The sequence below is a fragment of the Anastrepha ludens genome, chromosome 3 (assembly GCF_028408465.1).
Source record: "Anastrepha ludens isolate Willacy chromosome 3, idAnaLude1.1, whole genome shotgun sequence".
NCBI classification, from domain to species: Eukaryota; Metazoa; Arthropoda; class Insecta; order Diptera; family Tephritidae; genus Anastrepha; species Anastrepha ludens.
In genome coordinates, this window is record NC_071499.1 from 3,191,251 (window position 1) to 3,206,420 (window position 15,170).

General features: G+C 34.8%; 1 protein-coding gene across 16 annotated transcripts in view; it reads right to left on the reverse strand.

Moving 5' to 3' along the window:
* Positions 1–15,170, reverse strand: part of LOC128856850 (blood vessel epicardial substance) — a 67,694-nt gene that overhangs the window by 10,058 nt on the left and 42,466 nt on the right. For 12 of the 16 annotated variants that reach the window (XM_054092255.1, XM_054092252.1, XM_054092246.1 and 9 more), the window contains 5 exons: positions 9,653–9,810; positions 7,829–7,931; positions 7,561–7,710; positions 7,369–7,504; positions 2,022–2,890 (listed from right to left, as the gene is read on the reverse strand). In XM_054092255.1, the coding sequence (XP_053948230.1) occupies positions 2,739–2,890; positions 7,369–7,504; positions 7,561–7,710; positions 7,829–7,931; positions 9,653–9,810 (699 nt within the window). In that variant the 3' untranslated portion in view covers positions 2,022–2,738. Of the gene's footprint in view, positions 1–2,021; positions 2,891–6,309; positions 6,416–7,368; positions 7,505–7,560; positions 7,711–7,828; positions 7,932–9,652; positions 9,811–15,170 lie in introns of those variants that run through there. The other 4 variants (XM_054092260.1, XM_054092258.1, XM_054092257.1 and 1 more) reach the window with 3 other exon arrangements.

Here is a 15,170-nt window from a genome sequence, read left to right on the forward strand (position 1 = left end):
CCAAACTATATATTTCCAAAGGTTTATGATGCGCTGAATCCAAATCCTCAGAATTGCTCTATCAGCTCTGGTTTTCGAGATATCCTAACCTAAAAGTGCAAAAAACACCATTTTTGCCCATATTTGAGGTTATGTAGCCTTGCAGATGTTTTCTTTCACCGAAATTAAAGGATGGCATCTTTAAATACAAGCCTTCTTTTTTCAAATGGCGTTTTGTTTGCTCAAATATCATTTTTTTTCGCAGAGATATCGCATTTTGAAATTTTCATGTTTCGAAATTTTCCTGAAAATCGATTAAGATAACATAGACATGATATAGTCGATTACTAATTTTCTTGGGTTTGAGGGCCTGAAATATATGGATTAATAGTATGTAAATTTGGAGTTTGTGGGTAAGCCTGCTTGCGGTTAAGTGAGTTAGCCTGCTCGCGGTATGATAGGGGTGGTTTCTAGGGGTTAGGGCTGTGTGTGACTCGGTACCCAAAGGTTAGATAGTGTAGGGGTGTGGTGAGTCAGCACACTTATGGTGTGAGACAAAATTTTAAGAAAAATAAGACTCAATTCAAGAAAATTAGTAATCGACTATATCATGTCTATGTTATCTTAATCGATTTTCAGGTGTAGGAAAATTTCGAAACATGAAAATTTCAAAATGCGATATCTCTGCAAAAAAAAATGATATTTGAGCAAACAAAACGCCATTTGAAAAAAGAAGGCTTGTATTTAAAGATGCCATCCTTTAATTTCGGTGAAAGAAAACATCTGCAAGGCTACATAACCTCAAATATGGGCAAAAATGGTGTTTTTTGCACTTTTAGGTTAGGATATCTCGAAAACCAGAGCTGATAGAGCAATTCTGAGGATTTGGATTCAGCGCATCATAAACCTTTGGAAATATATAGTTTGGTTTCTGGGTCTGAATGTTGGTTAAATTTTGTCGGCCTGTGTAATCATGTACGCGCTTCGCTAATGTATTGGTTGCTCCGCTTAGCAGCTCAAAATCATACGACTAAATAAAGATAGCGGAAAAAACTTGTAGACAAAAATGTTCACAAAAGAATGCTCTATAAAAAAGCTCTGATGTATATTTTCCATAAAATCAATAAAAAAAAAGTTATTACGCTTTAAAACAATTCATCCCTTAATTTTTCGCGTAATTTTGTTTATAACTTTTTTATTATTAATTTTACAATAAAAAGTTTTGAATGAAAGTTGTAGATAATATTATTATCTACAAAAAAGCATTTTACAAAATTTTCGTAACTTTCGAAATTCACGAGATAATCGCAAAAACCAGTTGCACCCTTATTTCCAAAATGGCGGCCGCGGGACACAACCCCCGACCCCGAAAACTCAAATTTAAGTTCACAGTGATGGGTTTTACATAATAAAACCATAAACTCGCATACTCCTAAAATTACTTAGTTGGCTATTTTTTTTGTCTCTTTTGACTGGACTATCACGCACCAACTCATTCGGCTACGGCGGCCGCCTGTGTGTGTAAATAGTCATAGTAATTATTAATTTTGTTTCAAAGTTTTATACTTTCGTTATGGATTAGGAACACAGTTTTGCGGAGGACTTTCATGATATTTTAATGAATATTATTTTTATTGCACGTCTCCCAAAGTAATTTTCAAGTTTAAAATCAGTGGTCTTCTAGTAAACTTCAGCAAATTATTACCGGGCGGCAATGTGTTAAGCCTATTTCCGATCACGTTTGAGGTGGCTTTTATAATATCTAATGCAAAAGAGTGTATTGACCGGCGTTTGACCAATTTATAAAACTTCACATCTCCTTCGTCTGTAATCGTGCTCAGTCGAATAAGATTCGGTCTATTCATTGCAGTTGTTTGTCATGTACATTCAGGCATACAAATGCACACTTATATGTACACACATAAGTTTGTTCATATGTATGTAGAATCCATTCTACTCGTAAAACAATTCAACGCAGCATTCAAACTCAAGCTCGCCATATTAACCGTTCACTTCTGTTAATATTTAGAACTGTAGGTAAATGTCTTGCATAATTTTTTTTATTTATATTAGCTTACATAAATGTACATACATACATATATTAATTTGCAGTTACACTTGGTCGTAGAATTAGCTTTGCTTTTTTATCTTTTTGGTATAAATAAATGTCATACATATGTATATAGGTATATACGCCTAGTTGATTAGTAATTAAAGATACATTTCGTTTAATGACCACGTTCGGGATTGACCTAAGACCTAAGTAAGGTAGGGTAGATCTTCAAAATGGTAGATTTACATATCGCGATTCGATCACTATGCACATACAAAATACACTACTTATGAAAAATTATACTGAAAAGCGGATTAGAAAAAGTTAAAAAAGTATGAGTAGAGCTCTGCTTTATAGTAAGTGTATATACATATATAAGTCTAGGTGCATACATATGTGTGTGTACATGTGAAAATATCAAAATGTGTTGTATACAAAAATAAGGAAGTTGTAGTGTAGTTGTAGATGAATGTTAGTAACGTAAATGAATAAATACGTCGGTATGAGTATGATGGCATTATCGGTATCTAGGTATCGGGGCGGTGGTGGAAGCGTTGGTGGTGTGGGCAGCATTGAGGCGTAAACGCGCAACATGACTGCGCCGTTAGTTTAGCGTCATTAGCGCTTGCGCCTGTGCCTGCGTTTATGCTTGCGCTTGCGAATTTACATCGCTTTTAGCCTCAGTCAATCAGTCATTCATTATCAGTTAGCATGGAGACGTTAACTCTTTGCGTGCGAGACTTTTATGGCCGGCAGATGGGAATGCAGTTTTTTGGCTTGCCCCTTGCACTGGCTTACTTGTCACCAAATGCAGTGTTTTGGAGTTATAGGTACGGCCAAGTAATGGTACATGCTCTTCTAAAAAGGAACAACATAAAGAATAAAAAATAAATATACTCGTATGATGTAAGTAAAATCATATTTGCATAAATAAACATACATAAGTGCATACATACATAAATGAAATTGATTTATAATGCATATGTATGAATACCTGCGTGGATATGTACAAGAGCTTACATGAACATACAGACATACATAAAAAGGGAAATCAAAACAAGCAAATGTGCATTACATGAAATATTTCGAAAGTTTCCGCTTTGTCTTCTATGAAAATTGGATCTCAAAATTTTGTTCTGTATGATAAACTTCTATTGTGTATTCTAAATTTGTATTCCCAAAGACATTCGTTTACAGTTACCAGAACGACTCGGATTTATATCCGGTCAAGGACTGTCACTTCAACAGCATTCCCGCTATATGTATGGGAGATGTTTATGCTGCTACAGCAACAACAACCAATTCGATTCTAACGGGTTTATAATATATATTTCATATTTGTTTTCCTTTGAGTTTCTACTTAACTATAGTCCAAACATTTTCAATAGCGTTGGAATCAAGCCACTATGGAGGCCATCCAACATTTCAATCCCATTTTGCTGTTTTCATTCGGATTCGACTGTCACGTCATACAAAACGCAGCGAGTCACCATAAATAAAGTATTTGCGTATACAAAAAAATCAACTGCTCTGTATTGTATGCTGCCTACATTTGTCTTTGTTGTGCCGAACCTGCTGTACGACAAAAGTAGAAAGTTGACGATATTTGTCTATTCCGGCACGACGTGCGGTAATCTTTATACAAATACCGACAATCAATAGGCGAAGGGGACTAAAATCTTTGTTAGCCAATACTTAGATATAGTTTAACTGGATTCAGGCCAACACGTGTTCCTTGTTCGCCCAAAACTCAACTTAACTTAGAAACTTTAGAGAGCTATTGGTTTTAGATTCCTAAGTTAAGTTTATACGTAAATAAGAGAGCCAGGAAACAATAATATTTTATTGCTTTGTTCGAATTTAAATCCAGAATAAGGCAACGCATCAAGTGATCTGTGGAAAATAAAGGCAAGGCTAACAAACAAGCAAAACAAATCATTGTAAGCATGGAGGATGAAAAATAAATATCGCTGGTGCAGTCGCGATGAAGGGCTGTGCAACAATCTATAAGGTTCTACGAAAACTAAGCAAATGTTATAGGTTAAATTAAAGGTGCCATAACTATACTCGCATAAATGTGCTGATCGAACTTCTGAGGGCAACACTGTAATCGATTAGAGGCGACCTGTCATAATGTCGTAGTCAGCGTAACCGTACAGACCAATTGGATTTTGGTTTTACGCCGTAACCATAAAAAGCTGCGTCCCGCCGTAGCGAAATAGGTTGCTGCATGACTACCATTCGGAAGTGCGCATATTCGAATCTCCGCACATGAAACACCAAATAATAGAAAAAGTTTTTTCTAATTGCAATAATAATAGCCGAGAGGGCAGGTAATGGCAAACCTCCGAATGTTTTTTACCAAGAAAAAGTTCCACATAGAAAACCATCCTCGGTTTGAAGTCGGTTGAAAACTGCACGTCCATCCATTTGTGGAGCAACATCGAGACACACACCAGAAATAGGGCGTCGAGCTCTGCCAAACACACAAAAAAGGAGTAAGCGCCAATTATACTTATATAATATATTTATATACCAACAGCTAATTGTTGAGTCGCTGCCTTGTGGTACATAATGTCATTACATACGTTAATGAATAAAGTAGTAATTTCCTCGTTGCTGCACAAATAAACGACAATGTATGTAAGCTGTTTATGGCAATGGCACCAATAATAGATGACAGTAAATGTCGTTCTGGTTAACACCCCGGTTAAGCTTATGGCGTTATGGTATGTCACCTCTAATTTAACCTTAAGTCATGGCTTCAGCTTTAATTCTGGAAGGCCCATTAACTGGAATTAATCCAGCAAACTGGTATTTTATTTAACGTTAATGCAAGAATATGCAGCCCCGAATAGCAACGATGAGCAAAATTATACAAGCATTTGGCTATGTTATAATGGATGACGAACTGTACCTGAAAGTAGATATTTAAAAAATCTCAGCCTACGAATTGGAAACTGCAAACAGATGTTGTATTTAAAAACAAAAAGATTCACATTTCTCACTGACTGACAATTCACCGTTGTAGCTTTAAAAGTAGTCACTGGAACAATAAACGATGAAATTTTAATTGAGGAGTGTATGCAAAAGCGGCTTTTTCCTCTTGTAGGACTTCATAAGGATCCTTCACACTTTTGGCCTGATTACGCAGTATGCTATTTCGGAAATATGGATTGACCATACTTTAGTAAAGTCGCGTTATAAAGTCACAAATTAATCTCTCAATAGCCATTCAACGATTCGGTGCATGGTCTATTTGGAATAAATTGTTCAATACAAATTTTAAGATGAAGAAATGAAATTCAAATTTTAAAAATAATAAGGCGCGTACATGATGTAATTATTAAAGGTACAACATCTCACTTTAAATCGGCCATCTTGAACGCCCTCTAAAAGACAAACTGCCTCTTTTAAAAACTACTTTGTATTTCACAGCCTTTAAAATTACTCAAAATCCTACATCACGGAAAAAGAAAAGATCTATAGAAATTAGTAATAAGAAATTAACAAAAGGAAATAAGAATTTCTTTTGTTTATAAACGAGTGGCGCGTTTATGTTAAGTCCTTTATAATTCTGAATTAATATTTCCAAGCATTTCTCTATCGCAAAAATATTTGGGAGCATATTTTATGATGAAAACAATTTAAAAAAACCGTTTTTGCCTTTTGTATATGTATTGCAAGTCTCCTTTATAAGTTAACATTTGTATTAGATTTTCAATGTATTCCACAGGAAGTGCAACAGTAAACATTTAATTAATGCTAAACAGTTGATTGTTAAAGTGCTGTCTCCTAGGCGGAACATAAGGCCTCAAATAGGTGTACTCACCTACCTCATGTCGTGCATCCTAATACTTCACACATTCTTATTTATAGATCGTAACAGAAGAATATCTAATTGGAAAGCAAAATTTAATTGGTAATTTTACAACTAGTCCGGACCTTCTAGTCCCCCTCCAACTAGTATGATTTCCTCCATCAAATACCAGTAGATGAACATGGCATATCACCACAGGCATTATGTGTGTATGGCTGTGTGTGTGTTGTGCAAATAGTATGCACGTAAAATGTTCCGCTCAAATTTACAGATCGGAAAAGTATCTAATTTCTGTATTTACATATAAAATATAATTATTATTTTGGAATTTTTTTAAATATGTAATATACATATTCTTTATTTATGTGCTAACTAAATTGAACAATTTCAATTTCTTTTTTCGTAATAGTGTTGCATTTCTTCGACCATTTGCCAAGGCTGTCCAATTTTCGTGTTATTTTCGCAACATAGTCATGAAACTGCATGTTCTTTCCACTATGACCAGGCAAAAGTGCTATATTTTCTACGCTCTACAAAGCATGAGAGTGAACGTTGTTTTCCAGCTTTTGTGCGAAAGTTTTGATTGTTACAAAAACATTTAAATAAATAAATAAATAAATATGCAAATTATGTTATACTTAGTCTTGCTATACATTCTGTGACAAATTTTACAATACATACGCAGAAAAAAGTCTATCTATAATGGACTTAACTTGTAACAGAACTTATGGCAGGACTAAGTATGCAATATATAATTTGTAGAAGGGTTGCATTTTTCTTGTTCTTTTCCCATAAGAAATATGCAACATTTTCGAATCTATTTTTCCCATGAAAGGAAGACACTAAATTTTGGGAGATGGCGGCCACTTCTAACTTACAAAAAAAACCATTCCTGTTTAAACGGTAATCAAGTGTTTACGTATAAATATTCGCCTACATCTAATGGAATTTCACATACATATATACAGGTACAGGTACTATGCTGTACGTACGTTAAAAAATGAGATTCAACATATAAATGAAGGGCTTTAAATCAACTTTTAATTCGTCCAAATGTGCTTACAAACCTTGTACATACGCACATACGTATATACACAAGTACAATAGTATTTTTAAAGACTCTTTAATACATTCTACATAAAACCAAAATGCATACAGCGTTGACAACATCCAACTACATATACATATACACATACATATACATACTTAGTAACGTTACGCCCGTTCGGGAATACAGAATTAAAAGTTCTTAGCATTCAAAAATATATATACAAATAATTATAGATGTACATATGTAGGTGTACTGACAAATCTACGGTAGTACGAGTATAATAATATGTATCTATGAGTATTTCCATGTATGAGCTGACAGAGTTCTGTTTAAATTGTGTTTTAACACTTGTTCAAATCCATATTCTCCATTTGATAGTTCCTACTTCCAAAATATACTCATCACCCTACATATCGACCTTCATACACACACACAAACAAAATATCAATCTCCTGGCGTACTCACCTTGCAGTTGGCGATTTATTAATGCTGTCAGACCATGACCTTCCACAGTTTTCTTCATGATCAGCATTGGTTTGTCTTCTGCATCATCATAATTGCCTGATGGCAAAAACCCATTACTGGCTATGGACTCGCTGACCTAGAAGAGGCGGGAAAGTAAATAAGCTGGTAGTAAGAAGAACATTTTTTACCCACCTGCGTTACTTGCATAAGCTTCTTCACGACATCGCGACCCAAAATATGATCGAAAACCGATTGTAAAAATGGTTCGGCCATTATAGATAATTTTAGTTTGTCACGGTGCCAAATAAGAACGCGCGACTCTTCCATAGCCATTATAGATACCTATCATTATTTTTTTTTTTTTGGTACGAGCGTTTATTCAGATCCAATTGAAAAGAAAATAAAAATTAATGTTATAAACTTAAAAAAACTATGTTTTTAAATACAAGTGTGTTTGTACCTGAAAATAATCGTCGGTTGATACTCCAAACCATTCGGGCGAATCTAGGAACTGATGAGGAAATACTATGTGTAGAGCTCTTTGATTCTGTGAAACCACCAACCTGAATGGACGAAAAATTAAGAGCAAATGCAAACAAAATTAAGTTTTTTTTATATGTTTATGGTATGTACTCAGAAGACTGTTCATTTGCTCTGGCATTAGTGTTCATTTTTATTTCAATATATATATATATATATAATTGGCGCGTACACCCTTTTTGGGTGTTTGGCCGAGCTCCTCCTCCTATTTGTGGTGTGCGTCTTGATGTTGTTCCACAAATGGAGGGACCTACAGTTTCAAGCCGACTCCGAACGGCAGATATTTTTTATGCGGAGCTTATTCATGGCAGAAATACACTCGGAGGTTTGCCATTGCCTGCCGAGGGGGCGACCGCTATTAGAAAAATGTTTTTCTTAATTTTGGTGTTTCACCGAGATTCGAACCGACGTTCTCTCTGTGAATTCCGAATGGTAGTCACGCACCAACCCATTTGGCTACGGCGGCATTGACAGCAAAGCTATACAAAGAGCAACTCGATTCTATGAAGTAAAATGAATAATTGTACTGAAATATCGTGCGTCTGAGGCATCATTGGACACAATCAATACTACCCTATTCTGGGTCCCCGGGCATAGTGATGTTAGAGGGAATGAAATAGTGGATGAGCGAAGCAGATACATCTATACCATCGATCCGGATTTATATCCGTTCAAGGACTGTCACTCCAGCAGCATTCCCCGTACAGGTATTGGGAGTGAATATTCTGCTACAACAACAACAACATATCAATGGCATTTTGTAACATCTATAAAAAAGATCTATGGACCGAACGCAATGATTGAGCTCGAGCTTGTTTAGGCCATATTAGATAGAAAAATAACGAAAGTACTTTTAATACTGAATTAAGTTCAAATAAGGACTCTTATCAGAGTTATCGCAGAAAATACATAGTAATATATAAGCGACTTAAATTAGGTCCACATTCCATTACTAGTCTCTAGAAGCGTTATCATGGCAGAAATACACTCGGAAGTTTGCCATTGCCTGCCGAGAGGCGGTCATTTAATGTGGGGATATGCGACTAAATTCTTGATAGAATTGAGCGAAAGTTACTGTCATCAATCATTTAGAGTTTTTCTGGTTTGGTCATTACCCAGAGGATCTTCAATGAAAATAAAAAATATATTTCCCAAGCGTACTATGTGGGAAAGAAGAGTTTTTTGAAAATCAGTATTGCAGAAATATACCCGTTTTGGCCAAGGGTGAAATAAATACCTGCATCATATACATATTTACAAAATAGATAATACCTTTATATTCATATGTAAATGTTATAAAAGCTATGCAAATATAGTATAGTATTCAGTTATCACTAAATGTTTATTTAGTACGGAATATTAAATTTTATTACTCCTAATAATCTCTCCGTAAACTAACAAGGAAAATTGTCTTTCTTTAGTTTTAGTTACACGTGACCATCATTCGTTTGGTCTCGGCCTCGGAACCCAAAATAATTTTTTTCTAATAGCCAATATTTTTGTCATAAAATCCGTCAGCCTTTCAGATCCGGCTGTAATGGCCCATTTCGTAAGTCAACATCAAGTCGCTCACCACAAATTAGTGTCGAACAATAATAAATGATTAATGAGCCAATGATACACTCAAATCGCATTCCGATATCTACATAGTTGAGAAAGCTAAAATAAAATTTTCTGTGTAAAAGCTGTTAGTTAACGTCCATCGACTATCTTTAAAATATTCATGTTACTCATTTATACTTACTTCCCAGACAAGACGAGTGATAAGCTATCAACTTTGGTAACTTTCTCCTGCGCATACACCTCCTGGTACTTTAATGGTCGTATTAGTTTCATGCAATTCAAAATCTTTTTGAATTGATGTCGCGTCACGCGGAGGGGCTTAAATAAGCTGGCATAAACCTGAAAAATATAATGTTATACTGTTAATATGCATTTTGCATATACATTTTGAAATATATTTTAACATTTTTTTATAACTTATAGTTTTTGCTTTGAAATAACACAGTTATAATGAAAATTTCTGTATAGAATATATTGTATTATATATTTCATATTATATTATATAAAAACATAAAGCATTTTTTTCGCCTGTTGTGCAACCATTTTTAGTTAGAACTTCTTTTGATTAATCGAATGAGAAAAGCTGGTGGGAAGCCAAATATTATATTATTATTACTAATAAATATTACTATATTATTACTTAATACATACCTAATGAGTTTTCAATAAAAGTACTTTCAATCCAAGTACATTTTTTTCACCATACTAAAATCGTAGATTATATTTATGTTCATGAAGCAAATAATTTGTAACAATGTTACTAAATTATCAAGTTTTGGTGTTCATGTATCCAAAAAACTTGCAAAGTAGGGGAAAGTGAGAGAGCAAAATGAAATTTCCTTCTGAGGAGAAATTGCAGGTTTTTACTGGATAAATTTTTACTTGTAAGAATTTGCAAGTAAGAAAAACAGCTGATCGCAAAGTAAAAATAAACACGAATTTGCGAATCGAGTCAAAATTTTAAATTTAAATAAAAATGATGACTCAAATGGAAAATACAAGTAAATTTATTTTAGATAAAATTTATTAAGTTTATTTGAAGTCATATATTTAATATGAATCGGCCAATGATGTAGAGGTATGTGTGTCTGAGTCTCCAGTCACCGTTGCTGCAGTTTCCGAAATATGAATTGAAATCATTGAAGGTATCTTGGTTATTAACTATTTTGGCAATAAATAATATAATATATATGTATGTGCATACATTGCATAGACGGAATCAAGGAAAATATGAAGAAAGCTGTGATTGCCGTAACAATCCAAATGCTAAAGGAATGTTCTTCATTTGAAAGCGATGATGAGATGGAACAAATTATTATGGACAAAATAAAATCATTGCATTTTGTTTGCTTTATTTTTAATTTAAAACGAGATAGTTCAACTGAAAACATTTTGAATTGTTGTGATTGTTACTGGTTTTGCGTTCATGTCCTTTTTTTAATATTTTCCTCTGATTCTCGGAAATTAAATTGCTGGCAATTTAATGGATAATTTTTATATGAACTGACCTTATATAACATTAAGATTATTTTATTTCTAAAGTTAGTATTTATTACATAGCCGAAAGAGTGATAAATAGTCATAAAAAGCCATACGGTGTGCGCCAATTCGCCATCAATCTTGGAACTCAACACTTCATGCACCACCATTACAATTTTTAAAATGGAAAACACCGAAATTATTGTTGATAAGCCAATGGATGAATAGAGAATAGAATTTGAGGCCAGACTTCAGAGTGGAGACATCGTTAACAAAATATACTCATTTTCATCATAGCAAAAATCTGGTAATTAACCTGAAATTGAAGACTTGGACTGCCAGCAGGTTAGTATGCTCCGTAATCAGCTGGTCAGCCATCTTAGGGTCGTAAATTTCACAGTTTCACAGCCAGAATTTGAACTCGCTATCTTTTTTCTTGTGGAGTCCGAAAAATTATAGTAGTAAATATGGGCAGAAACCGTGACCCTTTACTTCATATAAATAATAACAATAAACATACAGGCAATGCATTCACACTCAAAATAAGTATATAATTTATATTTAAAAAATACTCTCGAACCTTTATTTGGGCCACGCTTTCTAACCTTCCAAATATTTTAAAATGCATTCTTATATTTTGCCAAATACAGAGAATTAATTAGGAAAACTTAAAAAGGTATCGGTTGTTATTGAAACTGCAAATTTTTCCAACGATTCCGCTCACTTTTAACAATTTTTGCTTTTTCTCTAATTCTTACTTCGCATTTAAATGAACTAAGTTATGTTATGTAGGCAAAATCACGATTTACATAATTTAGAATTGAAATTGCCTGGCTAAAAAAGTTGCCCGTCAGCGCTTGCCAATAATATTAAAATGACAATACATTCCGTTGCGCATCACTTGGCAGCTCAAGACAAATTGTGAACGTGTTATGACACCTCATCTCTATTAGTATTTGCATTCGCAATAGCACCAAAATTAAAATGCAATTAAAATCGCGTAACGAGCGGCAATATGCTATATGTACATAATCCCTATAGCTGAAAGTCAGTGTTTAGATTGATTGAACTCACAGCGATTCATTATGTAGATATGTACATATCCTAACCTACTTGAATAGGTATACGACATGGCATAGCAAAGAACGGTCAAGCAGCTAAAATACCGGGCCCTTTCTCTAAAAGCTGGAGTGAGTAATTTTACTACACGAACAACTAATAGTTTCTGAATCGATTCTAATTAGTCCCAATACGTTTTATGTGTGATTTGGGTAAGTTAAAAAAAGGAATGGCCACATCTATAATGTTCGATCGGTCCGTGTATAAGTAGTTGTGATGTAACTGCTGCATTCCATTGCATATGACAAGGGAAATAATGCAGTCCGACTCTCATTGAATATTGATTGTGAATATATGTAACTAAGAAAGCAACAAAGGGGATTGATGGCTATAATTTAGGTACACTAATGATAAGAAAAACTAACATTTGACATACAGAGCGGAAGAATAATGAAGAATGAACGTTAACAGCAAAGCCTGATTGAGAAAAACCGATAAAGCTACACTAGAACACCCGGCCTGCCAGAGCGACTCTGTTATGATACGAAAATAGCGGGGTCATTACTGGCACTTTAGTTTTAGAAGGATGCAATTGCATTCAGCTGGACAAACCTGCGGTTAGCCGGCGCCTGATTTCGTTGGCGATTTGCTAAATACAAATTAGCAGTTGTTGCCTACTTTCTTTTTCTAATTTACAGTCGTATAGAGGACGTAGCTGATTGCATAAGACTTCAGGAGGACTTAACAAGATTGGAAGCTTAGTGTGATGATAACTCCTTTCCTCTTAATGCTGGTAAATGCCCAGCACTCGTCCTTCAGTAGACGTAAAGTTGCGATTGAGTTCGATTACAAGTTGGACACTACCACCCTCACAAAAATGTATGCAAAGCAAGACTTGGGGGACATATTTACATCAAAAATCTCGTTTTATAAACATATAGACTTTATGGTTGCCAAGCCTAGGCCTATGCTCGGCTTTGTAGTAAAGAATTCAAAGCAGTTCCAAGATATTTCTTCCCTGAGGAATTTGTATTTCTCTCTTGAAGATCAAACCTCGAATATTGCAGCATCATCTGGGATCCACTCTTCATGGGTTCATATTTAACGTTTCACTAGATTTACAATTCATTCGCTTCGTTGGCCTTGTATATAGTTTGCTTGCATATAAAAGTAGATGTCTTTCGTTAGCATTGCCAATATTAGAAATGCGAAAAAAAACTTCTTCGGTAATGTTTATAATCGACATAGCAACGAATCATATCAAATGCCACTTCTTACTGGAGCTTATACTTTTCCAATTGTCCTACTCGTATGCTTAGACTCAGCAGCATGTTCCGTTTACTTAATTATAAGACCAATTTTAGTTGTAATGAACCTCTTATGATACACATTGTATAAGGCAGTCTAACCATTTTTTTTTAATTTAGATATATTCTCTAATTCACGAGAGGCTGGAGATACACTTTTTGAATTGTGACAAATATATCCCATACACCGTATTTTTTACCATAAAACTTAAATATAATATAGCATTAGTACTAGTAATCTATTAATGGAGCGATCCAGAATGCATTCAGGGAGGTTTGACGGATATTTTCTTTACCGATGGGTCCAAGAATGAAATAGGGTCTGGAGCCGGATGGTACTTAAACGATAGTAATAAGTATCTCTATGCTATGGGGGAAATGGCAACTGTTTTCCAAACGGAAATTTTTGCCATCCTGAAAGTAGCCAGATTGGAGCTTTCAGAGACAGTCAAGCTGCACTAAAGGCCCTGGAGAACGCGAAGCAAACCTCAAAGATTGTTCAAGAATGTAGGAAGAAGCTTAATTCTGTCGCAAGACAAAACAGGCTTGTACTTATATGGGTTCCAGGACACTCCGGTGTTCAAGAAAACGAAATTGCCGATGAATTGGCCAACCGTGGATCAGCGGTTCCCCCACAAGGGTCAGAGCCAATAAGTGTTTTGTGACAAGTCCGAACATAAAACTGTCAAACTTTCTACTAAAACTTGGAAGGAAAGACGTTCGGTTGATGGTCGGTATCATTACAGGACACAACCCATGGGGTCAGCATATGACCACCATTGGAATCATTGAGGACCCAATGAGCCTGTCGTGCGTGGAGGAGGCGGATAGCACTGAGCACTTTCTCTCTGAGTGTCCAGCCTTTGCTAGAGCACGGCTATGAGTTTTGGGTTCCGATGTCGTGAGATTGAGTAATATTCGTTCTCTAAAACTGGAGAATATTTACAGCTTTGCCAAAGAATCTGGAAAATTCTCACAGGACTAACTATCTCTATCTCTGTCTCTGTCTCTATTCTTTCCTATTTCTTTCTCTGATATATTACTTTTCTCCTTCCCTCCTTGACTATCTACCCTCTTTCCAGAGCCTTAAATACAATGGGCTTTTAGCCTGAGTGTTTTAGGAGCCACCAAATCTTCTGGTGCTCCTTGGCTCGACCTTTTCAAAATCCAATTTTTTCAATCTATTTGAGTTATGCTTTAATTGACGAATGAATAAATAAATAAATAATTCGAATGAATGTACATAGTTTCAGTATTCTTCAAATAACATTTTGGCTAAACAACTGTAACACCAACCCTGCTCTGTTGAACAAAATGAACCGTTTTACGTGATACACATGTAATCGAAAGCACTTTTACTTTGGAGGCAGAGTCTGCAACTCCAACTAATTATATTTACACCATTGACAGGCAGGAAGCAAGAGCCTTTCAAGGCTGATAGCTTATGGAGAAATGAAAGCATATATATTGCACTAAAAAGGCAAAAGTTAACTCTGCATAACTGAATCAATCAACAGTTCAATTTCTGGGTTGAGGTTTACCGGTTTCAAATTTTATCACATTTTTTCATATAACTGAATAACCTTTCAAACTCAGCGTAAATGATTCATAAAACTACAAAGTGCTCAACGTATTTTAAAACCGGATTTACAGAATAAAAGCAAGAAGACAAGTGTTCTCATAATTTATAACAAAGATATGGATCTCATAAAAATTATGAATTCATGGTAAATACTTGTATAAATATGTGTAAGCATATGGCGATGAAGTTTGGATCTGCAATATGCAATAAATGAATTACAAAAGTAGTTACTTGCACAATTATATTAAAATATTTTCAAATATAATATTAGT